The sequence below is a fragment of the Cupressus sempervirens genome, chromosome 1, assembly GCF_028749045.1.
Source record: "Cupressus sempervirens isolate cs-2001-9-10 chromosome 1, ASM2874904v1, whole genome shotgun sequence".
Classification (NCBI taxonomy): Eukaryota; Viridiplantae; Streptophyta; class Pinopsida; order Cupressales; family Cupressaceae; genus Cupressus; species Cupressus sempervirens.
In genome coordinates this window covers 218,853,074-218,880,669 of record NC_143118.1, presented here as the reverse complement: position 1 = coordinate 218,880,669, position 27,596 = coordinate 218,853,074, and the positions used below count along the sequence as shown (strand labels likewise).

The window sequence follows — 27,596 nt, the reverse complement described above, 5'->3', positions numbered from 1 at the left end:
AGCGAGATATATTCACAGTCTTGCTACATTGAAACTGGCTCTTCTATATGGTACATCAAAATTTATAATAATCAGCAACCAATATAATAACTTTCTCGACATTTTGCCAGAGTATATACTTGTGGAAGATATGAGAGTTACATATTTCTGTCTGTTTAAGCAGTACATTTCATTAATTCCCAAGATGGATAGCTGAACATCTTTGTTGCAAGGACAATTTGGATGCTAACGAGCAAGGAACTGACTAAATTCTTTATGAGAGTTGCCAAGAACCGTGTTTGCATGCCTTGTTACGCATCTCTGATGCATCAGCAGTCCTCATATGTTGGAGCTCTGATATATGCTTTATTAATTGAATTAAAGTGACGATACACAGATGCTTGCAACAATGGGAATATATGGCCTAGATTGAGCTCCACGTCTTTAGAATGCATGACCTCGCTATCTTCACCTAACCTGTCTGTGAAATTGACAGCTTCATGTTTCCATTGTAGGCTCCTCTTGGGGATACCAATATCTATTATAAAACCATTGAGAATCAGCAGCTACAGCTTCTCCATCTTGATTACGATGCCAATTGTAGTAAGCATGTGTCTTGTTTTTTATTTCAAGAACTGCATGCCCAAAACTCGCTTCTCTGAATTCTGAATAGTGCGGTTGTGGTTCTGTAAAACTGCAGCCCAAAACATTTGATATTCATAGGCATTAGATACATGAATCCATTTGATTCCTAATGAAAAAAAAGTAAAGCGAGTGAAATGATGTTCAAATGTCAACTTACTTAGCTGCGAGGCCTTCTAGATTTCCTCCATCACCAATGGTAATGTAGACAGGAGAAGATGGATCCATGACAGGTGTACATTTCCCATTAACTACGTTGTAAGCCACATTTGATATGCGTTTCTGCAGTGACAAACAGTTTGAAATATTACTCAGTGTCAAAGAGCTTTGTTAGTTTGTTACTAATTAACGCAATAGAAATCTTCTACATGCCTAATTAACGAGATATGGGTCCTATTCTTGGATTAACTTTGCTCATATCAGATAGAATATTAAATACACAATGTTTAATTTAATGTGTAATAGAATCTTAAATTATAAAGAGCAGACACATTTATGTCTTTATAATCTTCAAAAATGATCGTAATAAGGCTGGGGTGTCTGAAAGATAAATACACGCTTAAGGCAGAAACAGAAACCCTGCGAGGCTAGTAGTTCAATCCTAGAGCATTTCAGAACGCCCATCGCAGACTGCAGGTTCTAGTCCTAGCTCATACCTGCTTTTCATCATGGTTTTATAGCAAGTCCTGAAGAGTTCAAGTTTGTGACGTATTTGGAAAGCTGTTGTAGAATGCAATCAACATTCAAGGCAAAAACATTAACCTATGAGGGGTCCTTAGCTTAGGGTGCAATGTCAGGTGCCCCAGTATGTTCAATAGGAGGTCTAGATTTAAGTCCTAGTTATTCTATGCTTTTCAAAGAGAAGAATACAGTACAAACTGTTTTTAAATGAATCCAATTTTTTGGATTGAAGAAAAATATCAAGTAAAATTAAAACTACATAAAAAATAAGACAAGCGTATATTAGGGGAGGTCCCCATGTGGCTGCTAGGCTTATTTTGGCTAGCAGCCACTGCTCAACATTTCTAGCAACAATTTGTGGAGGGGTAGCCCCATGCTTATTGATTTTTGTTTCTGCTTTTTTTTTGGCAAGCGTAAATAGAATGTATTAATAAAATTCTGATAATAAATATTGCAGAAAATGTATTGAGAAACAAGAGGAGAAATAAATGAGAGGGATTTTTTTTTTTTTGATCGGTAAGAGGCTGAAGCCAAGATTAATTATTATGTATTATTATTAATCATTATTTTATTAAGCATGAGTAGATTCGAACCCAAGACCTCTTCGATAGTAGGCTCACAATTTACCGTTGTGTTGTAGGCTCTTGCCTAAGAGGGAAAATATTTTGTGGTGCCATTTGTCATTTTTTTCAATAAGCAGCTGCTGCTTATTCCAGCCCCCCCTTTTGTCAATGCTTATTTTTAAAATTTAGGTGGTGGCTGCTCCAGAAAAGTAGGGATAGATTCCAAATTATCCTTTTCCCGTGATTACAAAATGCCATGGGAACACTCCGGCTGCTTAAATTTAAGCGCAAAGCACACTTAAGCAGCTGCATGGGGACATGGGGTTATAAAAAGAAACTTTACAAGTTTAAATTTAACAAACAATATACAATAAAATAAAACAATTTTTAAATAAAAATAAAATTGTGTAACTAAACTATCTATACTGATATCAACATTATTCCGGAGGAGGGATCATATGTTTAACTTATGATTCAAATTTCAGAACATTAATATAAAAATGTTTGAACTGTGAATACAGTTTTATCCTTAGTTACAGATGCGTTCAGGAATTCCTTGGATGCTGGCGCAGATATAAAAATGTTTGAACTGTGAATACAGTTTTATCCTTAGTTACTGATGTGTTCAGGAATTCCTTGGATGCTGGTGCGGGTGCCTAAGGGTGTGTTTGGGTGCTGCATGGATGCGCACAGGAAGCATCGCACAGGATGCGTCCGAGAGCATCCGGAGAGAACCTAGACAGCATCCGGGTGCATTAGGAGAGCATCTGTATAAAAAAATCTATAATGTTTTCTTTTGATCGATGGAATGTTATTCATAACAAAATAGCTATGTATAAGAATTCTGAAGCAACCTTTATCTATTTAATAGATGACTGCAGTACTAATTTGCAGAGCTAAATAGAGAGAGAAATCTGCAATTAATTGTCTGACCTTAATGAGCAGCAAACTGTCAATTCTATATATATATATATATAGATGGATGCACCGAAACACATCCAAAATTCCCACCCCCCCCCCGCAAAAAAAAAATTGCTCATCAGCATCAAAACCCGCATTGGTAACTTAGGTTTTATCCAGAATAACTTCAAATAAATGGTTGTGAACTGTTGAAGCATCATATATATATATATATATATATATACACACATATATAAATATTTTCGTTAATTTTTTTAAGAATTCCAAAGTTATATAAATGTGCTTGCACGGTTTTGTCTAGACCTTTTTCTTCCTAGTTGATGCAATATGCTGTGTCATTGAGGTCCGGGAAGCTTAGGTTTTATGATTATGTCATCTATTTGAGATAGTTTCTATCAAGAATTAGAAACAGTATACGTAGAAACTTTAGAAACACTAGTATTAGAAATACAAGCATACAAAGGGGGAACCTCTCCACTAGAAAATGGAGTGACTTTGGGGTAGACTTTTGAAGAAAATGATCTAGGAAATAGGAACTATTGGGATTACTATTTCAAACCAAACGGAAGTTTTAGAAGCTACAGTATAAAAAATTAAAGGATTATATTGGAAAGCTCAGTTCTGTTGATGCCAGTTTTGTACTACATAACATATAGCGATTAAATACTTGATATGGAATATCAAACACTCAATCCCTCTCTTGAAAAGTAAATACTCATGAAGAACATGAGAAAAACTCCAAGGTTCCTTACACCTGTGGATACTAACTCAATTGTATTAATGTGATTTGCTGGTTAATCACGTAGGCTGCCTTACGTAGTTCATTCAAGGATAACTTGGACTTTCGTTGTGATGATGATGATGTCTGGCTTTGTAAAGTATATGAGCACCAAATAATGTTGATGGTGATGATGGAGGGTATGTCTACCAATGATGCTTCTCCTAACTTCCTTCTCGATTGAACTCCAACTACTATACTACTTGTTGCTGCCTTACTCCTACTCCTATGAATGGAAAGATTAGCAAATGGATGGGGATCGAATCTGATGAAAGCTTACTAGCGGCTCTACCTCCATAGATGCAATGATTCAAGGGAAAAAGACTAGATTACCACACAAGGCTTCCTAACTAGCCACTAGGATGCTAGTGGCTTAATTTATAGATCCTTATCAAACATCCACTAATATCACCATGCAACTATCCATCTATTCTTAATCTTAACAACTTTTTGAAATAAAATCTACTTTAACAACTTCAAAGAAATTTAACTCTAACTATTGGAAGTGGAAACCATGCAATAACACCGAATGTTCTTAATCACCATGCAAGTCACAACAATGATAAAGAGAGGCAATTTTGGTATTATCTTAAGCAACAATTTTCTTCAACCCTTTACAAATGAGAGCAAATGGCCTTATATAGGGGCCAAAATTACAACCAATGGTAGAGATTAAAAGGCAAAATCAATGATCCACATTAGATCCTAGAAACCCTAATTAGGGTTGCCACCCCATTGGCCAATGAGAAGACGCCCCCTATCTTAAGCAACAATTTTCTTCAACCCTTTACAAATGAGAGCAAATGGCCTTATATAGGGGCCAAAATTACAACCAATGGTAGAGATTAAAAGGCAAAATCAACGATCCACATTAGATCCTAGAAACCCTAATTAGGGTTGCCACCCCATTGGCCAATGAGAAGACGCCCCCTGATCAATGGACCAATGAAAAAAAGGAAAAGTGACAAACAATGACAAGGCACCAAAATGGTAACCAATCTGAATCAGACATCTATCCTACCCAAGAAGGAGAAATTGCCACTTGGGCTTACATCAAATGATCCTTTAATATAATTCTACCCTTTTCTTTCATCTTTTTAGCCAAGACAATGAACTTGGCTAGTCTGTCGTTGACTTCCTTCATGGGAGGGCAAAGCGCATGTTTCATCTTGAGCTTGGCTAAATTCATCATGTTGCTCGCTGCGTGCAGTGTATTCTCATGATTCTTCTCATATTCTTTTGCATATCCAATAAAGGCATTGATGGAGGCAAGGGTGCCCAAATGTTTCTTCTTGATGACAACCTTCTCCAACTCATCCAATCTTGATCCAAACTCTGTCTCATTGACGTTCTCCTCTTTGATATCTTCAAAATCAAGTGCAGCCTCAACATTGCTCGTCATGGTTGAAATGGACGTATCAACACCTAGGTTGTGCTGTGTGATCTCATTTTGTATCTCTTCAAGTATCCTTAATTTGATGGTCAAGGCAACAAACCAAGACTCACACCGTACTTGTTCCTCCTTAATCTACGAACTTGTTCTCTCCAAATATCTCTCCGGTAGCTCGATAAATGCATGTAGCTTGGGAATGGCTAAGTCCTTGACTGGAAGGAAATCCTTCCACTCCCCTTCAAATGTTCTGAATTTGTCTCCAACAATCACTAATGGCCTAAATGTCATGATAAAGGAAGGTAAGAAATTTTGCCCATCTTGAATTATATCATGGATCCAATCCTTGACTTTGTGCAACTGAGCCGATATCTCTTCTATATTGCTCCCACTATTTTGTGGAAGAGTTGCCTCATGCAATTGTTGGATATGCTAGCAATCTCTCCAATACTTGTTTTCGGCCTCCAACTTTACAATCCTCTCATTTGCCTTCCTCAACCTTTCTCTAATTGAAACCATGCCTTCTTGTATCTCCTCACATTCCATGTCATCCGTGATTCCTCCCAAGTTATGCTCAACTATCTCATACTCCTAAGCTACAATCTCATCCACCGCCTTGCTAACCTTTGGTATAGCAATTTGAACCTTTTGGTGACCCTTATCATCGCTCCTGATTACCTTTGCCACCGTTTTTGCAACTTGTTTCTGTTTCTCGCTATCTTTCTTTTCCACTAACCCTTGAACATCTTCAACTGTTCAGACAGTCCCCACCTCGCCTTTTGGCATAAGCATTTACCTTGACCATAGCGGCGCAGTGCATCTCCCCAAATTTGGATTTGGTTCGACTAGCAAAGCATCACCAACGACCCTGGGTGCCTGGCTTATTTCCTCAGTATCAATTGGCCTATCCTCTTCTTCACTAGTGACTGTCACATCATCTCCATGTTATTCTCCGAGAGAGGAGAGTACTCGGTATTGTTGTTGTAACCGCTTGATTCTGAATCAGAGCTCACCTCTACCACGACCCCTTTCCTCTTGTATTATCCTCTTGGCCTCTAGCCTTAATTATGCTCTCTTTTGACGGTGTTGCATTTTGTCTCTTTGCTGGAGGTTCTTGGTGTTCTTTACTTTTCTCAACCTTCAAACTTCTCTTCTTGCTTTTAACTACTCTTTGTTGCTGGCTATTGCCTCACCTTTCTGTCCGACTGACTCTGTTGGACCTTTCGACTTTGTAATTGCCTTAACTTCTCATTGTACCACCACTCGGTGTGTAGATCAACTGTCCTTGTAACTGCCTCTAAGGAAGGATCTTGATGATCATCCCAATCCATTGGACCCAATTCTGTTCCATCTACTGTCTCATAATCTTCTCTTAGCACATTTTCATCATGTTCCAGTTGATCGGGAATATTAAGGCCTCTCCATTTGATTGCTCTTATCATGCTCGCTAACAACCTTGAGAAAGCTAGCTTCCTCACATGAAAGTCATCTTGTGCATTGGCCCTGAAATCTTTTATAGTAGGAATATGTGTGAATACGTTTTCGTGAGATGCCTTGATAAGACCATTAGGATCGAATCCTTGTCTTGCTCTATACCATCCTAGATGATACCATTCTAACTCTTTCTCCGTAGCTACAAAGGCGACAGGATTGGGGCAAGTATCATTGCCTATTCCAAATGAGAAGGTAATACCTGTCTCACCTTTAAGTTTCATCATTTTATCATAATGCTCAAGTTTCCTAGCCAACTCCAGCAAAACTAACTTGTCGAGTGGGTACCTTGGAAGTCTCTTGGGACAAAATGTACTTCCTGCTACTCTAATATATGTGAATTGTGGAAATTGGATGAACCAACTCCCATACTTCCTAACTTTTGCTTCCGCTTCCGATGAGAGTCTCTTAGCAGGTGTCCCTTGTAAAATCCTTACTGTCTTCATGGCAAAGGCATCATAAAACATTTTATAATCTTTGGCATTGTGCAAATGAAGCTGTGGATAATACTCATGCATTGAACATTGCTCTGGCCCATTGCCAATCACTCCTAAGGCCTAAAGTCTAGGATTTTCATATAGCTTTGCAATTAGATAGAAAAGATAGGATCCCATATAGAATTGCTTTTGATTTTGCATTGTCCTAAATGGCAACTCTAAATTTTCATTTTTGATTCTAGCCCAATCAAATTTTCTCTTTCTATTTTCAATTTCATCAATAAAGTAGTACATCCAGTTCTCGAATTGCATACCTTGAGCTACGCCCATGATTCGGTTGAGAAGCACAAAAGATCGTCGTACTCTGATTTGAAATTTGACTTGGTGAGCTTTGATGACTTGGTAACTCCCTTCTTGCCTTCGTGCAACCATTTTTGCTTTAGATGAATGAAATAAGCCTCTTGATTATCTTGAAATAACTTAGCTGCCTGATCCATCATTACCACTGCCATGCTTTTATATTGGGGAATATTAAATACTTTTTTGAGCACTTGTCTGCCGATGTTGGCTAACACTCTCTTCCCTTCATAAAAAATGATGGACTTAGTAACAATATCAAATCGGGATGCACATTCTATTACCAATTCCAAACAAGGCAATGTAGGAGGGAAAGCCGCCACGTGTACAATTCCGCTCTTATAGATCTTCTTTGCCATGGGGGATTGTCCTTCCTTCAATCTATCCATCAACTGTACCACGCTCATTATATCGATATTGGTATCACTTATTTGCCTCACTTTCAAGAAGGTGGTGGTCTTAGGCATCACGTCTTCTTTGTCTTTTTTGGTATTCGTTCCCTTTGGATTCTTGTTGCACTAACATCTACCATCCTAAACATTTATTTCTGCCCCTTTGTTCTAAATGATATGGACTACACTTATCAATCTGCAATCTTCTTTCTATCAATGTAATCTAGCTTATTTCTGCCTCTCCAAGTCCTATCTCTACACTTGTCAATCTCCACACTTCAATCCTAGAGATGAGACTATCACTTATTTTTGGCTCTTCGTTATCTTAGGATGGATTACACTTATATCTCCCAATTTCAATCTTAGGGTGGTCTAGCTTATTTCTGCCTCTCCAAGTGTCCTATCATGAAATCTACACTTATATCTCCCAACTTCAACCTATCAATGGAATGATGAAGTGTTGGATGATGCGTGCAAGAAGAAAATAAGGGAAGCAAACTAAGCAATAACAAGGAATAGAATCCGCCTTTACCAATCTTCACCCTAAAAAAAAATAGAATTTTACTTTAAATCTGCCTTTACCAATAACCGGGCCCTCTTCAGATTCAGATTAGATCTCGGAAATTTCAAGCTTCTTTCAAAATATGATGCCCTAGCCAAAATTAGAATTTCGACTTCCTTGAAATTGCCCACACTTGCCAAAAATTAGACCTTCAATCACATAGCCTCTTCTGGAAGGAGAAAATCACTGCCAAGGATGGAGAAATCAGACTAAAAAAAAATCGCTCAAGCTGGAAAATATCAGATCTGCTCCAAATCGACCTAGGGCAGAAATCTGCCCAAGCAAGAAAGAGGAAAATGCCGCCAAGAAATGGAGAATCTGCCCCAAAAAATCGCTTGTCTGAACTTCGCCTCCAAAAGAAAATTGCACATCCAAGGAGGAAAAAGGAATAAGGAAATAAGAGGGGGGGAAGCCCCTCTTATATGACACTTTTTGCCTCTTCAAGTGGGCCGACCTGCGTGGAGGGAGAACAAAATTAAATTAGCCCCTTAATTAATGGCCCAGATTTAAATGCAACATTAAAATTACTTAGACCTATAGTGAAATTGGCCCATTTAGTTGCTAGTTTTGATCAAAATTGCAAAATAGAAACAAGGTAAGCTTAGATGTCAAAATTTTCATTTAATAACGTTTTGGCAATTAAAATATCATTAAATTGAATTTAGCAAGCCAAAATCAATTTTCAATTTCAAATTACCAATTTTTTTATCATTTCTAAAATCCTCTAGGCAAAATTTTAACCAAATTATGAGATTATGCAATTTAGTCCACTTTCAATTTTGCAATGCAATTTTTTATTTTTATTTTTAACAAAAATAAATCTTTGTCCTAGTAGTTGAAATTCAAACTCTAAATCCGATTTCACTATCAAAATTTCTTTTCACCAACAAAAATTTCAAGATTTTCCAAAACAACTAAATCCAAAATTCATTTTGAAAATGCTCAAGCTTATACAATTATATCAAATTTTCAAAATCCATTTAAGTCCAAAAATTTGCAATTTTATCCTGCCAGATATTCTTGATTTTGAATCCTATTTGGCCTAAGGATAAAATTACATGCTTTGGAAAATCAAGTTTCGCACTGGGTGAAAACAAATCAGATCACATCTCTCCTGGCCTGAACAAGGCATTCAAGGTGTAAAATTTTCAAATCGAAAACCTCTGGACAATTTTGAAAAATTTGCTAAGGCAACTGAAAAAAGGGGGTCCCTAAAAGATTTTGGGGCAATGGTGTGAAAACCTCACAACAAGTTCCAGTGCAGAAAATTTGCAAGAATTCTTGAAAACTGGCCAAAAGCTTCTGAAAACATTTTCAAATTTCAGGAGTCTTATTTCTGAGACAAGAGGATGTCTCAGAAAACTAGAAATAGATTTTCAAATGTCACGAGTCTTATTTCTGAGACAAGAGGATGTCTCAAAAAACTAGAAATAGATTTCTAGCCAACTAGAAATACTTATTGTGGAGCCAACTCTTATGATTTCTTGAAAATTGGTTGGAATTTAAAGAAAAAAAGCAGGTTCAATTCTTAAGATTGTAAAGATCACTCTCTACTTAAAAACCAATCAAAGGACGATATACAAGATTTGGATCTGAAACTTGTATGCAATTCTGTAAATTAATTTCAAGGTTGCACGGGTATGTGGGTACAGGAACGGGAACGGGTACGCATATTTTTCGAAATAGGGGACGGGGGTACGTGTGTATGCCTAATTTTTTTCTATATAATTAATATTTTATAGAAAATATAAAAATCAAAATATATGTCACGAGTCATGACATTGAGCATTCAAAACAAGAAATTTGAAAATATGAGCCATAAGTCAAATTATTACATATATATATATATATATATATATATATACACACACACATACATATATATATACATATGCTATTGCTGAATGTTTAATGTTTAAAGTATTTTTCATAATAGGGGACGAAGGTACTTGGGTATGTCGAACTTATTTAAAAATTATACTTTTATATTTATAAAAAATCTGAAATTATGAGTCATGACAATGGTTTTTCAAAACAAGAACAGTGATAAAGTTTGCAAATGTAATGTATTGTTTTCAGTTTCAGATTTGCTATATGTTTGAAATAATAATACATGATAAATGCTTAGATGCATAACAAAGAAGGCAGACTTTAAACATGAACAAGAAGATCCTAAATCATGTGACAATGACATATTGCAAATGATAAATTTATGACTTGAACAGTAATAAAGTTTATTGTTAACGAGTATCAAAGTTTCAAACTGATTTGGTATTGAATTAAGTTTGATAAACAACAAGTTAATACAAAAATAAAAAAAGCAAAAAAAAAATCAAAGTCTTAATCAAGGTCCTTAGCTATGATGCTCTCTACCGAGTACCCGGTATGTGGGATACGTGTACCCGGTACTTGGGTACGTGGGTACGAGTACTAGGGGTGTGGGTACGAGTACCCATGCAACCTTGATTAATTTGCCTTAATGTGGAAATCCATGCTTAGATCTATTTTCTTAATGATGATAAAAAACAGCCTAGATACATGCCTAATAACACTATCTTATGTAAACTTATAACAATAATAAATTAAGAACAATATCACCATAAAATAGAAGCAATGAGACACAAATCAGCAACATAAGAACACCATTTAATAGAAGATCTACGTAGAGCCTTGTGAAAAAAAATTCCATCAAGAAGAGAGGCCAAATATGCATTATCGATAATAAGTATAATCACAGAATATTCACGTCTGCTCTCATCTTTGCCTCCAATATAGTATTACTTGTGTACCTACGGACAACCTCCTTATACCTCTTGTCCTTTTTCCTGCAATATAACTCTACTTTTAATTGTTCCTCATTTTTTCTACATCCAAAGAGATGTATTTATAGAATGGCAAGAGCTACATAACTATCAATAAAGGTGTACAAAATAGGCTTTTCATTAACAACCACCACAACCCTTGGAGTACCTCCATGGAGTTGGCTATATACTTTCCCTTCAACTTGGGCTCTCAATCTGAACATCACATCAAATATAATAAATGATGTACCAAGGGACACATGTCGCCTCTTCCAAGCCCCCACTTGGAGAACCCCAAAGATCAGTAATTTATCCACTTTTGAAGTCATTTAAGTTTCTCTTCCTAGGTGTTCAAATGTAGGAAAAATAATATTAAATAATTTTTCTCACAGCCCACCTTTATTGCTGCGAGCGGAACCTATCACCCTTTGTGAATGTATTACAATGGAGATAAATATTACAAAATATTTTTCAAATACAACCCCAAGTGCGTTCCGATACTCTTTAAAGTTAGACTTACAATATATCCTAACAAAAACTTCTAAAAATGTATCTAAATTCAACAGTTTATTTTTGATGACTAATGGGCTGAAGTCGAGATTAGTTATTATTTATTGAATTAATTATTAAGATTGATTAAATTCTTAGTTACCAAGTTCGGACTCTGCTGCCCGGATTTAGGTCCGGGTTTGCAGGGGTTTGCGTTTGAGCGCAAACTCGGGCAGACCCATAGTCCACAAATAAGGACCCTGCCTAGATTCACAGCAAACCGAGCAAACCTAGATGGACCCATGGCGAACTTGAGAGGACCCGTGGCAAATCCAGACCCACAGTGAACCTGAGAAGACCCGCAATGAACCCAGAGGACCCGCTGGTTTCTCTTTTTTTTGGTATATATAATGCATATCATGAACCCACCCATGAACTAAAATGGGAAATTATATTTATGCCCAAACCCCCGAACCCGAATCGACAACTTAGATTAAATTTGAGTAAACTTTAACTCAAGACTTCTTAGATGAGAAGATCACAACTTACCATTGTGCTATAGATTGTTTCCGAGCCAATATTTGATGAGAAATCTAGGTACTAGTTAAGTACCTATATGAAAGCTTAGCGACAAAAGGAGGGGCTATTGTTTTTATTTCACTACAACTTATCCCCTGAAGTCTGCCTATTGCAAACTGTTAATGGTTTGGATCTCTACAAATGTAATAATATTGCCACTATAATTGATATTTTTCAAATGCAGATCCCAAACTCTTATAAAGATAAGAGTAGGAACATGTGTCTATGATTAATCATTATTAGTTAATATATATTAACAATATAAATCACAATATAACATATGTATTATATATATCAACATTGTATCTTAAGATTAAATCAATCTGATTGTAGCTATAATCTTAACACTCCCTCTTAGCTAGGGAGGATTTGTTATGGAACACAATATGCTCTCAAGCGTATAGAGATATATCATCTCAAAGTGATATTCCTAGAATGACATATTTACAGATATCAACATAAATCCATCAACACACACATATATTACATATGAAATTTGCTTCAATTCAACACTCCCTCTTTAAGAAGGAGAGAAATAAAGCAATTATAATACAAGATTTGAACCCCAACTTAAGTGTGGTCTAAGATAGATTTAAGTTATGGTGTCCGGCAAGATTTGGCCCGAAGAACCATAACAAATTGATTTTCATGGTGTTTGGCAAAATCCGGCCCGAAGAACCATGATGAGTTGATTATCAAAGTATCCAGCAAAATCCGGTCCAAAGAACCATGATAAGTTGGTTATCAAGGTGTCTGGCAAAATCCGGCCCGACGAACCAAGATAACACTTGCTCCATCACATTTTGGTGTCAGGAGATAGGTCAACTATTGATAAAATTGTCACCTTACAATAGTTACCTTCTATTCGTTATCATTTCTTTCGACACTCTGGGACAACAACTTAATGTAGTCTGTTATGATAATAGGTCCAGCTATTGATAAGATTGTCACCTTTCAATAGCTCCCCTCACGTGACATCACAACAACATCATGTAGTAACTCACATGATATCCACTATGAACCAAGTCAGAGGGTGGAACAAGGATTTTCACCTCAAACTTTCCTCTCATAGAGGAGAGCACATTACAAAGAGTTTCACTTATAACTTCTCCTCATAGAGAAGATATCATCCACAAAGGATTGCACCTCAAAATTCTCCCTCTGAACAACGATCCTGTGAAGTCAGGTCCTTTGGTTACTTCCTCAGAAGCTCTCTTCACCCAAGGATGCCTGTCAAACTCACTGTGAATCTGGTATCAATCTTTTGATGTTATAGTGATAAGTCAATACTTCCTCATGATGCACTTAAGAGTATGCCCATCAAAATTATGCAGTCACAGACATGTATTTCTAGACTTCCTCTGAGTATCAATCTTCTAAGTTCTTGCGTTGTCTTCGAAGAAGCGTCATACTCCCTCTTAATGTAGAAGAATCTCATAATCTTAATCATTAAAGATGTTCAATTCAAAAGCCTCGTTTTATCCATCTTGATCATCAAGGTCTTTGGAGCTACTATCATTCTGCAAAAAATCTGGTAGCATGTGTAAAATACCAACTTTCTTTTCCTGCAAGAGCATCCTTGTGCATAAAGGAAAAGATCAAGGCAAATAATTCTTCTAGTATGGATACAATTACAAATGGGAGAGAGACTACAATAAGTAGATGAATGTAAAAGAGAAGAATAATTATCTGCACATGAGGGTTAAGAAGTTGCCTTCTTAGATTATTTGAGAATGACACATCTCCCCTCTAAAGATGGTGGGAATGAACACATTTGTTATTAAAGTGGGAATGAAACATTTGTTATTCTCCCCCCCCCACAATGTAAAATTCCCACTCATTCCATTTTGAGGTGTTGATTCTAATCTCATTCCATTTTGAAGTGTTGATTCTAATAATGACCAAAACATGGAGTTTTAGCAGTTACATTACTACAAGAGCTTGCACTCTCCCTCTGCTACTCAAGTTCTAATTAATTCTTTCTTTGTCCGATGATACCTGTAGTGGATTAGGTGACTCTAATGACGGGCGAATCAATATGCTACTAGTAAGAATGCAATGAGATCTATTTTGACCTCCATTCGAAGACCAAGAACATATTCTTTGACTATTTCAATCAATTTTTGTTCCCCAAGATCCCTACATCATTTTCTTTATAGTATTTATTCCTCAACTTGTCTTGTTTAAGACACTCATTTTTTATTTTTATTTTTATTTTGTTTGTTTGGGTTGTAAGGATGAGGAATATCTTTCTCATCATTTCTATAATTAGATGTATCCTCTTAGTGGCAATTGGTTTTCATTTAATTTAGTGAATTGTTGAACTTTGACTGACTATTTGACTTCGAAAAAGTTTTCTTGCATATCAGAGAATTAAAATACAACCGGGATATTGAATAAGAGTTTCTGCATAGAACTCCTGCTGTAATCCTTCTTTTTAGTTCCTTTAATAGCTGCGCTCAGAATAACACCAATGATTCCAGTTGTGTGTAGCTGTTAGTATGGTGGTTTTCTTGATGATACAAAGATCAATGTGAGTTTATTGAGGTTATCCAACATATACATATAAAAATGTAATCTGCAGGCTCCTGTGATATGAAGCAGACTCATATTTCTTTATTCCAAAAGATTTGTTGTTGAGCTAAAGCCCAGTATATAAATTTCCTCTGATATAAATACATGTATATGCTGCTTTATGATGCTATGAAAAATGAATGAAGTCTTCCACGCTGTCTATTTGGTGCATTGTGTGCCTCCACAGGACTACTATCATGGATAGTTCCCTCCAAAAGATATTGTTAACTATACCACTCAATAGTTGTGACTAGGTCTCATTATTATTTCTTCATCGTTCCTCAAACATATCAGTTTACCTGTCACTTCTATCTTGATGATGATTGCATTTTCATAGTATTCACCCTCTTAGAATCATAAATTGTCTATTCTGGATAATATCAATTGCTCATCGTCATCATCATGGATGCTATCTTTGACCCGTGTGTCCCTTGGCTCTACATCTGGCTAATGTGTGTTTAAACAGATCCTTCGTGATGTAATATGCTCGTATCTCGCAAGGTCTACTGAATCAACATTCGATAGCATGTTGACCACATTGACTTCATAGGAGTTGGGTACTACATAGTATTGATGTTGCGCTGAACTTCAAGAATGAAATTTCTATCTATGTTTGACTGTCTATACATTTCCTTCCTATTTGTTCTGCGAAGAGGGTCTATGCTCGATGTCCTCCTTTGTTGATGACAATCTAATCATCTTTTTATTATTTGATTATCGTTCTTTGTCGTACGTTTGTTCCTTTCTTATGGTGTTGCCTCACTGTAGACCTTATGTGTTATGAAGATTTGTTCAGGCTTTGCCTGTCTTACTCCCAGAACTTATGCTAAACCACACAGTAGGCATAGGCCAGATTTTTTCCTTAATGCTCAAATGTAACTTCACAAACATGATTCCTGTCCACAATAAAGCATTTAACTACATTAAGATCTGCCTCATCAATCTCAGTAAGCTTGACAGTGCAGAGCAATCAAAGAAAGACTTCCACATCAACTCTTTGATGGTACAGTTCTGTCATGATTTGTAACCAAGCCGTGAGAAAGGAACTTTGAGAGAATCCTAAACTGTCCGTCGCTTATGGCTTTCATAAACAGGATGATTTTGTAGAAAATAATTCCAGGTCTTTAAGACGAATGCATATAGCCTCTGCGAATCATAGGTTTAGATTATCTTGATCTCCTTTATCGTAGAACAACCCTGTGCTTCAACCGTCTGATGCAACTTTAATTCTTCCAAATAAACAAATAATATACCTTTTATTCTCTTACTCCACACCTCATTTCCTATGACTTCACACACACATATGTAGTCTTATTTTATTACAGTTAACAAACTGTTGTCTTACTCTTAACCAATACTTAAGACGTGACACTTTTTTGGAAAGGAGACGTTGATTCAATTTAATGCTCACCGTGTTAGACAAAATAGTTCCGTTCCTTTCCAGATAAACCTGTTACTTATTTGTAAGCCCGAAACGTAATAGAAAAACAATATACATCCCTAACACACTTTTCTCTTCTTTTCAATTCTTTACATTATAAGAAAATTCCTTATTCCATCATTGCATTAGAGTTTCACGCTTGTGTCATTATTTGATATATTGCATAACATGCAAACACATTCGGTATGAGAAGATGTCTTCATACTCAACGTATTTCAAATTATCCATGGATCAAAACTGTCAATACGTTTCAAGAGATATTAACCTGCTAGGGTGTAAGCCCGATAAAAGAAAAGTATTGACCTATCTGGGTGTGTGCCTGTTAAAGCAAGTTAAAACTTGTTTCATTTTGTGTAAATATCTGATCTGATGTATTCACAACAACATGATTACTTTAGTCAAAACATGCACAAATAATGATGGAATAAGGAATGCCTACAACGATGCCCTTTCCATTCCCGTCTATTTTGGGAGTATTCTATGTTCCCTTAGTTTCTTCTTAATCTTTCTCCTGCCCTTCTCTATCTCCTTTTCTACATTTGCAGTTTGGCTCTGATACCATGTTAATGGTTTGGATCTCTGCAAATGTAATAATATTGCTGTTATAATTGATATTTTTCAAATGCAGATCCCAAACTCTTATAAATATAAGAGTAGGAGACGTGTCATGAAGAGACATGTCTCTATGATTAATCATTATTAGTTAATATATATTAACAATATAAATCACAATATAACATATGTATTATATATATATATATATATATATATATCAACATTGTATCTTAAGATTAAGTCAATCCGACTGTAGCTATAATCTTAACACAAACATAGTATAAAAGAGAATCTCTACAAGAGGAGTGACAACATTTTTGGCTGGAGAGTTTGTGGGGAAACTGCAGTGCGAGATTGCAGCTTGCTTGTTGATCCCAAGTGCAATTTACAGAGGCAGTTTCTCAAAAAAAGATCCTAAATTCACCCATTCAATATGCTGAGAAAATTTGAAAAGACCACTCAACCACTCCTCATGCAAAAGGCTAGAACATTTCTTAGAATACCCTCTGCAGGTAGCCTCAATTACATTCCAGGCCCACAAAAATGATTGTACTTGCTATTACATTACTCTTAATCTTTTGAATCTTAATAACCTAGTTTAGAAATTGAGAGACATCAAGGAAACCGATTGCTTGAAAAATAGTATGAATGTTTACTTTACAGTTAATAGAAAGAACATGAAAAATCTTGAATATGAAATTCAATTGGAAAGTGTAGGATATTTAGAACTTACAGATCTTTCATAAGCATGAACATGACCAGCAAAGACAATGTCAACCTTGTATTTTATAAACCATGATTCATATTGCACTCTCATACTCTCCCCTTCCATGAAGTGGTAGTTGTTGCTGTTGTACCATGGAGTATGCATGAGCACAATCAACCACGGAGTTTCCTTTCTATCAACTTTTGTAAATTCCTTCTCAAGCCACTTATACTGGGGAGTATACTTCCCTGCACATTGGTTGAACAATTTTGTTATACCTTAGAGAGCAGATAAAGTTTAAAATAAGGTTGTGTCATTAACTTGTGCAATTTAAATAGTTTTAGATGTCTTTGAATTATTACAGTCATTGTTAGAAGTGTAATTTTTGGCCGCTACAGTTTAGTGACAGTGATGTAGTTGTTAGGAAGTTGGGCGTTTAATTAAAGAAGCATATTTAGTTTGTTGTAAAGTTATCATAAGGAAAAATATTATATTTATTAAAGAAGTATTTACAAAATATAACTCCATTTATTAGAGATAGGAGAATCCAACAGCCATTACTTTCTACTGCCATGGTACTTAACGATTAATATACAAAATCAACCCTAAAAAAATTGCCTTTGAGAGCACTCCCCAAAGGCTCATGGTTGCAGAATCCGATAAAATCAGGGAGCATTTTGGTTTCTTAGATCTAGCCTTCCATCATAACCAGTCTAGGCATATGGAAGCATTCTAGAACAGAACCACTAAGATTAAAAGTATGGATTAACTGCAGAACATGCTTAGCCTTATTGGTATTTTACAGGGACCTGTGTTGAAGGTGCATAGATTTATGGCTTCTAAGAAGGCAACAAACTTCTTTGTTCTTGAGGTTACATATGTTTGCCCAGCTTGGCAGGAATGGGTCAGTTTATTAGGTGAACTGTGATAGTTTTTACCAAGTTCATTTTACCAATCCATATTTATACTGTTGTTTTGGCATTGTAAGAAATTCAGGGAATCCTATGCATGTTGTTACTTGTTGGTGAGCATCTAACTTATCAAACACTTGGTAATCAGTGTCAAGAATGTGAAATTTGGATTGGCATTAGGTGGTATACGTAATTAGCAAATACAGTGAGGCATTATTGAAGGCAAAATAATCCAAGTCGAGAAGCAGTGTATGACAAATGAAGGGGCTTTAAAAGTTTTTTTAATTATCTCTGACCGCATAAGAGAAGTGGGGCAGTGTGTAAGGCTTCATGAGGCCGATATTCTTGCTACAATGCCTGGATGATTATAAATTTCTCATGTTTAACTTCATTGTCATCAGTCCATTGTGTCTGTGAGTTGTCAATTATTGTATCTGCGCAGTGTGTTACTGCAATTCTGTTGTATTTGTTTTATTATTATTTATTTTTGCTTCTACCTAGATTAGCTTACTTAAGTACAGATGTGATTAAATTTTAGTAGCTTGAATAAGATTTTACTTCTATATCCAGTAAATGAAGAAGTTTCTTGTTGAAAAACTCACCATACGCTGAATATGAGGAGAGAACAATGACGTATGCTGATGCACGCTTAATTGAATACCAAAATGGAGCTGTACTCTTTGAAGCACGATATGGAACATGGTATCGATGCTTGTATGGTTTAAAGGGCTCTGTTTCTCCCTGCATACAAATAAGATCAAATGAAAAAAAAATTGTTTCACTTAGCCATGCTTTATTCATACTACTGAACTAGTATATGTACACATGTAATTATCAATGTTCTAACAGGAAGATCACAAGGAAAATTAGGATGCAGAATCTTTCTTTTCCATGATATTCCCCAGAGAGAAGGATATATAACTTTTTCTATAACACGTGTGGAGGATAAAACTACTTCATAAGCCCTTCGAATGTTTCTTCATTGTAGAGTAGCTAATAAAATTCATGCTTTACATGCTGGTTCAGGTTTTCTATCACACACAACCCTTTCCCCATGGATATAAACATGTTGCACTTAGCAGTATGTTTTTAATAATTATTTAACGACGTACCCAAAACATACATAAACCCCTCCAAAAAACCTTGCCTAATATAGATGAAAACTCCACAAGTAGTCATAAAGAAAATTTACTAGTCCTTTAATAACTAGTTCCAAGACACACTCAATAGAGTTGGAAGTAAATTGTAAGCTTTGACATCATAGACTTGAGCACTGCCATCCTTTCATTACAGAACTCTATTTTGGGCTTGCACTTTGGGTTCTGCGCTCAGAAGTAAGGGCTTTCATCATTAATAGTACCAAATAGCAAAACAGAGAATTCCCATCCATCCATGGAATGTGCAAGATAGATATATGTATGTCTATATATAGTTTTCAAACTTCAAACACATAACATGCATATAATTAACATAATTATCTATATACTTTGTGGGAGTTGTGTGTTTTGTGTAGCCCCATCTACAATAAACATTAAAAAATCTTAAATACATACATATGTTAGCCTTAAAAACAGGAATTAATTTCAGAATCCACAAAACATACATATAATAAAAAAAATGCAGTCTTGAATCATTGGCAGGGGCAATAGAAAGTTTCAGAGTCTAAGAATGTAGAAGTACAAACTTCATTTGCACTGGATGAACAGGATGTAAAGTTCTGAGGGTATATGATGCAGTAATAAATCTCAAAAATAAATAAATGTTCTCTAGTTCACGAAGATTGTTGTTTAGTTCATGAGGTATCGGACTTCTAATCAACTCAAGTGAGTTCCAGAATTTGAAAAGACTGAAGGTCCGTCTGATTCACAGAAAGAGGTAAGTGAACTTTTAAAGATGGAATCATTTTCATTCCTTTCATGTAATTTATACACCCATGAAAATTAGACGCGCCCATGAAAATTAGATGCAGTTACCAAGGCTGCAGATTGCTCAGATAGAGACCAAGAAGAGTCTAAAAAAGATCTCTAAAAGCAGGGCCATTGTTTGTCATTGGTGCTATGATAGCTTACATGTTTGTCATTTGGAAATTCAGAATACATGAATGGAAAAAGAAATTCAGAGATTTGAATCTTTTCTATACAGGTGTGAGGGTATGGGTATTGATGTACGAGTAGTCAATTGGTTTGGGCATTGATGCTCTACACTATAGGAGAGTCATGGGCTTAACACTTCATTAGCGATTCACAAGATTGTGATATTAGAGAAGTTTATCACTCTAATAACGAAAACTAAAGTGGGGGATTTAGATGTTTCATGGTTTTGTTTGGAATGCAAGAAGGGGACTTCTAACAGTGCTTACGTAAACTAAATGATATGGTAAGTCCATTTCTCTAAGGGATGGGTAGACATACATGATGTTAAAAGGTTTAGATGGGACGATATGCTTCTTAATTTTTTTTTTCCATATATTATGTAGGACATTACATGAGAGTTTGGTAGTTTATCATTGTCTTTGCATTTTTGTGGAAGAGGGAATGGTGGAATTTCAAAACACATTCTAATGGGAGTGAATTGATAACCACTCTTGCCCTCGTCTTTCTTATGCTATTCAGAGGGGAATACTACGACAAGACTAGGACCCTGGGTGATAAATTCAAATCTTGTCCACCACGAAGTCTCTGTTGGAACAAAAAAAAAGTTGAGGATGAATCCTATTCCAGGACATCTTGTTGGATGAGGTTATATTTGGGCACATCTTCTGGGTTTGCTGGGGTGTGTAGGTTTAATAACCAGTCTCTGAACTAAATGATATAAATCCTCTTTATGCTTAAATAAACAAGTTTCAACACTCTATATTTTTTTGTGTCAAAAGAATTTGGAACCTAGTAAACTTCTCGGGTTCATAAATTTCTGCTTGTTCATGCAATATGGATATATAGGAATACTCCATTTATTCTATATGGATATATAGGAATACTCCATTTATATATATTTTTTGTGTGAAAAGAATTTGGAACCTAGTAAACTTCTCGGGTTCATAAATTTCTGCTTGTAGCTGAACTCTGCTTGTTCATGCAATATGGATATGTAGGAATACACATTTTATGTATGGTTTCCTCTATTATCAGGTGATTAAGCAATTTAAGTAAATTGTAGGGAAGTATAGTAATAGCACTGATGAAGAGTTTAAAGATTATTTTAAAAAATATATCAATTTATACTGGCATTGCTATTGTCTCTCTTTAATTTTTTGTTTCTTTAACTTCTTTTTGTGTTATTAAGTACCGGCCTATGTTGCTGGGTTCATCACAAATTATGGCAATGGATTATCATTTACACAAGTTATAGAAATGACTTTGGGAAGGTATGGAGCATTTTATTCCTAGCAACTTTGCTTCAAGAAGATGAATATATTTTCTGGCATCATGTTTTTCATAAGTCTTCTGTGTTATTTGTTCTTTCGAAGCCCTTACGGCTTACAGCTATGTGACTGTATAATCTGACTTTGATGTTGCCAGGGATACACAAAACTTTCAGAAAAGGGTTATTTGCTTACAAAAATAAATACTAACATGTTGAATATTATATTATTATTTTACTTCTGAAATCAGATTTTCAATTAAAAATTGCAATTTTCTTAAAAGATTGATATTTGGACTCTAGTTGAAAAATATAAGGGCCAGAAAAGCTAAAAGAAAATAAACAATTACACCGAGTTACAAATCAATTTCTCAATTATGTTAGTAGTGAATTTTTGATAAAAACATTAAATTATCCTCAAAGCAGTAAGCTTAAAGAGAAGTACACATACAATGTCAGGTTCGAAATCAAGCTCATGATTTCCTGCTGTCCAGATCCAGGGTTGATAAGCTGTACTTTTTTCAACAAATCTTCCCCATGAGTCCCATCTCCTATTATCATGAAATTCATAATTGTCTGCATAGGAAAGATCTCCTACGAATAAAACTGCCTGTCCTTTGGAATTCAAATAATGCTGAAGGGTCTTATTTGAGTCAAAGGATTGACCGAGATCCCCTGCATACACATTTTGTCTGTAAGGTTCCACTTGCAACTATAACGAACTCCATAGAAAATAACAATTTCTGGTAATTCGATCCTAATTAAAAGAGCATAATAGTTCGTAATAATTAGCTTATAGAATAGCAGCAGGCTCCAGTAAATGACATATAAGGGACAGATAAGGTTTAAGGTTAGTGATCTTTTGGGTAGATTCCTACACTGAAAACTAAGGGTGCACCGTTCTTGAATGAGGTGAACATGCTTTCTATCTACTAATATCACTGATAAGGGCATTTTAAATTCTCATTGAGGTGCTAATAATGAGTTAATGATCCAGCTGGTTCCTGACATTACAATCATTACGAAATAATTAACTATTCTTAGTTAAGTTGAGACTTTAATTAATTCATTAGGTCAATTGAATTTTTAGATTTCAAGTTCCTGGAAGCTTCTAACAATACCGGATTAAGACGGTTGACTTACTAGTGCTCGTTTTGGAAACATCAAACAAATCCACATTATCTGTGAGGCAGTTAATTTACTCATCGCATACCTATTCAGCAAGGGCTTCAAGACTAAACTTCTCCTACTACTAGTGCCAAATGGAAGAGGAGTCATCTACAAGGCATTACTATCATTTGTACTGAATGCAATGGAATGGCATTGGGCATTACAATGCGATGCTAGATGGATATTTTACTTTTTCACATTCTCTTTGGTACTTGATTGGGTTGCTCTCTGTGTTAAAGCTCTTCGATTCCATGGGAGAATAGGTATGTAAGTAAAAACGCATGTTGGCTTCCAGCCATCTTCTTCAGAATAATATTTGATTTAGACATATACTTCACTGAGTGATATCACTATTTCATAGCTTTTCCATAGGTATTTTACGATAATGGAAACTTTAAGGCATATAGTATTCATAAACAGTTAATGAATAGGAGAAAAACTGTTAATGTTTTGTAACTTCCTGGGTTCACACTTTAAAAAAGGTAAGTTTGCAGTCAATCTCTTAAAGAATCAGGTTATTATCACCAATACGTTAAGTTGTGTGGGCTTGAGATTTTGGTTAGAAATTCATCTAAATATTTTTGTTGAATTTGAATTTATTGTTGGAAATTTGTTCAGCGCTCCCCTTAGGATTCGTGACAAGGGCTTAACCGCCTCGTGAATACTATAAGTTGAGTGGTTGTATCGGGCATTGACAGATTGGTCTTTTGGTGCAACAGCAACCCCACTCTAACAAGTGGTATCAGAGCTTGGTCACAGGTTCAAATCTTCAGACCCTAGTGTAACACTGAGGGGGAGATTGTTGGATGTTATTTTTGAACAGTGTCTTTGGACACTTGAGAATCAGAGACAGTTGTTGCAGAGATTGATGGTTGCTGAAACCTTTGACATTGATGTTATTTTTGTTGAATTTGAATTTATATGGGTTCATCTGAACAAGTTATATATATGTTGATGGGAATAAAAGAAATGGCCAAAGTTACACATGGATTATGATCACTACATATATACATGCACTGATAATGAATAGTGTAAGGGATGAACAAAAAACAGCAGCCAACTAAATCACAAGGTTTAAACTTAAATTCGACAACAATAAAATTCAGATGAAGTTTGACGAAGGTAAAAAAAAATTGAATGTTACATAATTTTTTCAAATTATTTATTATTAGATATGTTGGCACATTAGTTTTATGTTACATATTTTTTACAAATTTCGATTGTTTTCGATAAACCCTTACTGGATGCTGCAAAAGATGATTGGATGCAGCCCAAATATAGGCCCGCATACGGAGACATTAGCGTTAGGATATTATATCCAAACTGTATGTACAGTATCTTATCCATATTTGGCATCTGTTACACAAAATATGTGTATTCAAACAGGTCGAGGGAAGTATCTAGTGACTGTAATTTGCGATCGATGTTACTCTCCAGTTTGTGCTACACAGGTATGCCAATTTATTTTTCTTTACAAATTTTTTTTTTTTTTTATACATTTTCTATTGAGGAAGTATATGGCCGCCCTGTCTATAACAAGCTGGAGTCTACGAGTGTTTCATTTGAATGAGGGTGGTAAGCCAAATCAAAACTAAACAGAATAGGAAGCATAATCTAATCAGCTAAAATTTAATAAGTTAGACATATCAACAAAAAGTTGTTTTGGATCCAAATTTACATGAATCAAACTAATGTCACGCTGACTTACCGATAACACCAAAAGTATATGGAGCATCAGGACCAGGTCTTGGAGGAGTTGAGAATGAAAATTCACGTGTTGTATTTCCTTCTCCAATCTTGTAAAAATATGTTGTGTCAAACTGCAATATGAAGAAATTAATAAACTTTCAACATATTCCTTTGCACTGAAAAACAATTTCTTTTTGACCAGTACATTACTAGAACCTGCCTCTGAAAAAAATTGAATGCAAATTTCTGGACACAATTATAAAGTTTAAGGCACCAAAGGCATGATGGAAACTTGACTTGAGATTATAGCTGAGATTCAATATCAATGCTTGATTGCTTTAAAATAGAATATACGATCTGTCTGGCAGATGATTTAATAATTTTATAAACATTTTCTAGCCACAGCTGTGTCTGGTGCCTGGTAAACTGAAGAAAACAATTAAAATTCTTGTAAGCTTTCACATTGTGCATTTATGTGTACTTGTGGTGGAATCCTCTGAAGAAAATTTTAGCAACTACAGGTAAGCTTCTGTATATGCCAAAACCCATTAATTCATTAGTGGATCAGGCATTCACTTGTCCTTTCTTGACTTACGTGTGACTAGTTTGCACTATCAAAATCCCATTTTGGTCCCAGGCCTATGAAGCAGAGTGACATGAATTATCAGATTAGAAGGGAATATGTTTCGGAGGTATTTTAAAATTTTCTTTAAAACCTTTCCATGCTACTTGGACAAGATGGTCTAAATCTACTTCGGTCTGGCAATGTAAAATTCTCTCTGCAGAGATGAAAATTACACATTCCTCTGGAAGGGAACGGTAACTATGTTGATATGTTGTGCAATAAAAGAAAATCCCCATACCTTTAATTTCTTCAGTGTGCAATGATGAATATACCCCGATGTATAATTGTAGTACTTATAGGTTGTAACAATACCATTTGCTGCATTCTTGTACTTGTTCTCCTTGGTTCCATATAAAACAGTGCTTGATCCAGGTTCTGATGATGTAACCCATGATACAATTACAGCTTTACCAACAAGGTCTCCTTGAGTGATGTGGACCTGGAAATAAGGTGTTTAACAGATCAAAATCAAAATCATTTAACATATAATCCTAAATAGAATGAGTAGAATCAGAATCTTACATTTAATTCTTTATAAACTCTCCTTCACATTTACTGGAGAATTAGCACTCGAAAACTCTCAATATCTTTGCACAGAACATTGGCCCCTTGTTCAATGTGAAACAATGTGGACAGGGGACTTTATACAAATGTTCAAAATCAAGCGTATCATGTGGGATTTGTTGTTTAAAGAATGAGATATTGACAACAATAATATTTCAGTGCAATAGAACCAAGGGGCAGAGAAGCCTTTATACAATTTATGCAAATTTTCAGTACCGTGATGGCTGTAACCAGCAAAGGAATTGGGTACAATCTTTACTTCTAATACTTCCTCAAATAGTCAAGATGAACATAGTAAGATATTCCAACGTTTATATTCCTCATATACTGAGTACTGAATCTACAGAGAAATCTGTTGGACCTAGGTGAAAAATAATTTATTATTATGATTCAAAACACTTTTTGGGGTAATTTAGCATATTGTAAACAATGTCAACCTAACCCTGATTTTGATCTGTTTCTAGATCCCTGGTTTAGACTGTGTATTAGTTTTTAAATCAACATTCCAGATCATGCTTTGTGATCCATCATGAGGATGTTAGAATGTGATCTGAAAAGTTGATTCAAACTAATACACAGTCTAATTCAGAAATCTAAAAATAAATCAAATTATACATTATGGAAATCTGATATCATTAATCCTGATTTTTGTTTAAAGAGAAGATTAGCTATTATATTTTCAAAATTATATTGAACCAATATGCAGAAAACAATTTTCATCTTCAGTTTCATTGGTAATACAAAACTTAAATTTTTTGAGTACAGTAACAGTAACTGTAGTTCTGGTTAGTAGCTAGAAACTAGAATGACAAACATGATGGCAACAACAATGTCAATAGGATGGGAAATGATTTGTTTTATTTTATTTGAGAGAATAAGATGTAGGGACTTGCTGGGCAAGATATTATCTCAGGTAGACTCTTTGTGAGCTGTATAACGACTTCTCTGATCGATTTTTGGAGATTCATTATTTGTGCACATTGACAATAGATTAAATTTGTTAACAGTCACATTAAGTTGACTTGCCAATGTCTTACCATGCCAGAGAGTGGGTCAACTTGCAACTAGCCATGCTACGAAAACTTTTGACAGACTGAAAAATATTGCAAAATGTTGAAAGATTGATAGGCAAAAGACACAGCTTGTTCACAATACAATGTTCATTTCCATAATAGAAGCCCGATCTAGAATGTTAGGGCTGAGTTTCTTACTACTGACTCCAAAATTTTATAGCAACTCATTTGTTACCTGTTGAGGAGCATTGTAACCCTCGGGAACTTTGAAAACATCACTGTACATGGGCATATCCACAGTTGCTTCAAGCCTTCTCACATATCTACTGGTAACTCCCGCTGCCGCAAATGATACTACAGCATTCAAGCAAACGACTAAAATCAATAAACTTGAAATTTTCCTCTGGTAATCCATGTTGTGCTCTGATCGGTTGCAAAAAACTCTCTGCACATCATACACTCGGGATCTGCCCATAATTAATAATGGTAGATGAGACCTCTTCACTCCCTAAAGCATTGGTGAGGATGACACCTAAATTGGAATATACAGAAAGTATATGCTTTCAAATACTACATTATAATAGGCTTTGACTCGTAGAATACACACAACGGGTATTCTGAGTTTGAAGTTACTCATTATTAAAGCATTGAATTCTCTTGGAACCCAGAGATCGGACTTTTCCAAATGCTAGATTATTCTGTGTTCCGCGTAGAAAAGTTTAAAGCGAGCCACTGTTTTATTGAAGACAAGGTGGGCAAAAGTCTACAAAAATTAAAAGGTCAGACATGAACGAAGCAAGTTGTGGGCTACCAATTCAGATTCATCATGTGAAAATGTCATGAATCTAATGACTTTGTGCACAGAATGGATAACTATGTGCCCACATATAAAGCGAGGTAAGTCACGTATAAAAGACAAGGTTTCA

General features: G+C 35.5%; 1 protein-coding gene across 1 annotated transcript; it reads right to left on the bottom strand.

The window, feature by feature from the left end:
- Positions 1-24: 24 nt before the first annotated feature.
- On the bottom strand, positions 25-27,596 carry LOC149576933 (purple acid phosphatase 2-like). Its single transcript, XM_089820878.1, has 8 exons — positions 26,906-27,596; positions 25,332-25,532; positions 24,488-24,599; positions 22,061-22,284; positions 18,852-18,990; positions 17,366-17,586; positions 782-903; positions 25-673 (listed from the first exon to the last, which is right to left on the bottom strand). The coding sequence occupies exons 1-8, from the start codon at positions 27,143-27,145 to the stop codon at positions 478-480; spliced, it is 1,455 nt and encodes a 484-aa protein (XP_089677004.1). The 5' UTR covers positions 27,146-27,596; the 3' UTR covers positions 25-477.

Bases quoted from the DNA above. Each gene is read 5' to 3' on its own strand.
- LOC149576933 (XM_089820878.1), bottom strand. From the start codon at position 27,145: ATGGGCAGATCCCGAGTGTATGATGTGCAGAGAGTTTTTTGCAACCGA. The intron at 25,533-26,905 runs GTAACAAATGAG...CCTTATTTCCAG, and splicing joins GTTACAATGCTCCTCAACAG to GTCCACATCACTCAAGGAGA. The intron at 674-781 runs GTAAGTTGACAT...TTTGGGCTGCAG, and splicing joins CTAGAAGGCCTCGCAGCTAA to TTTTACAGAACCACAACCGC.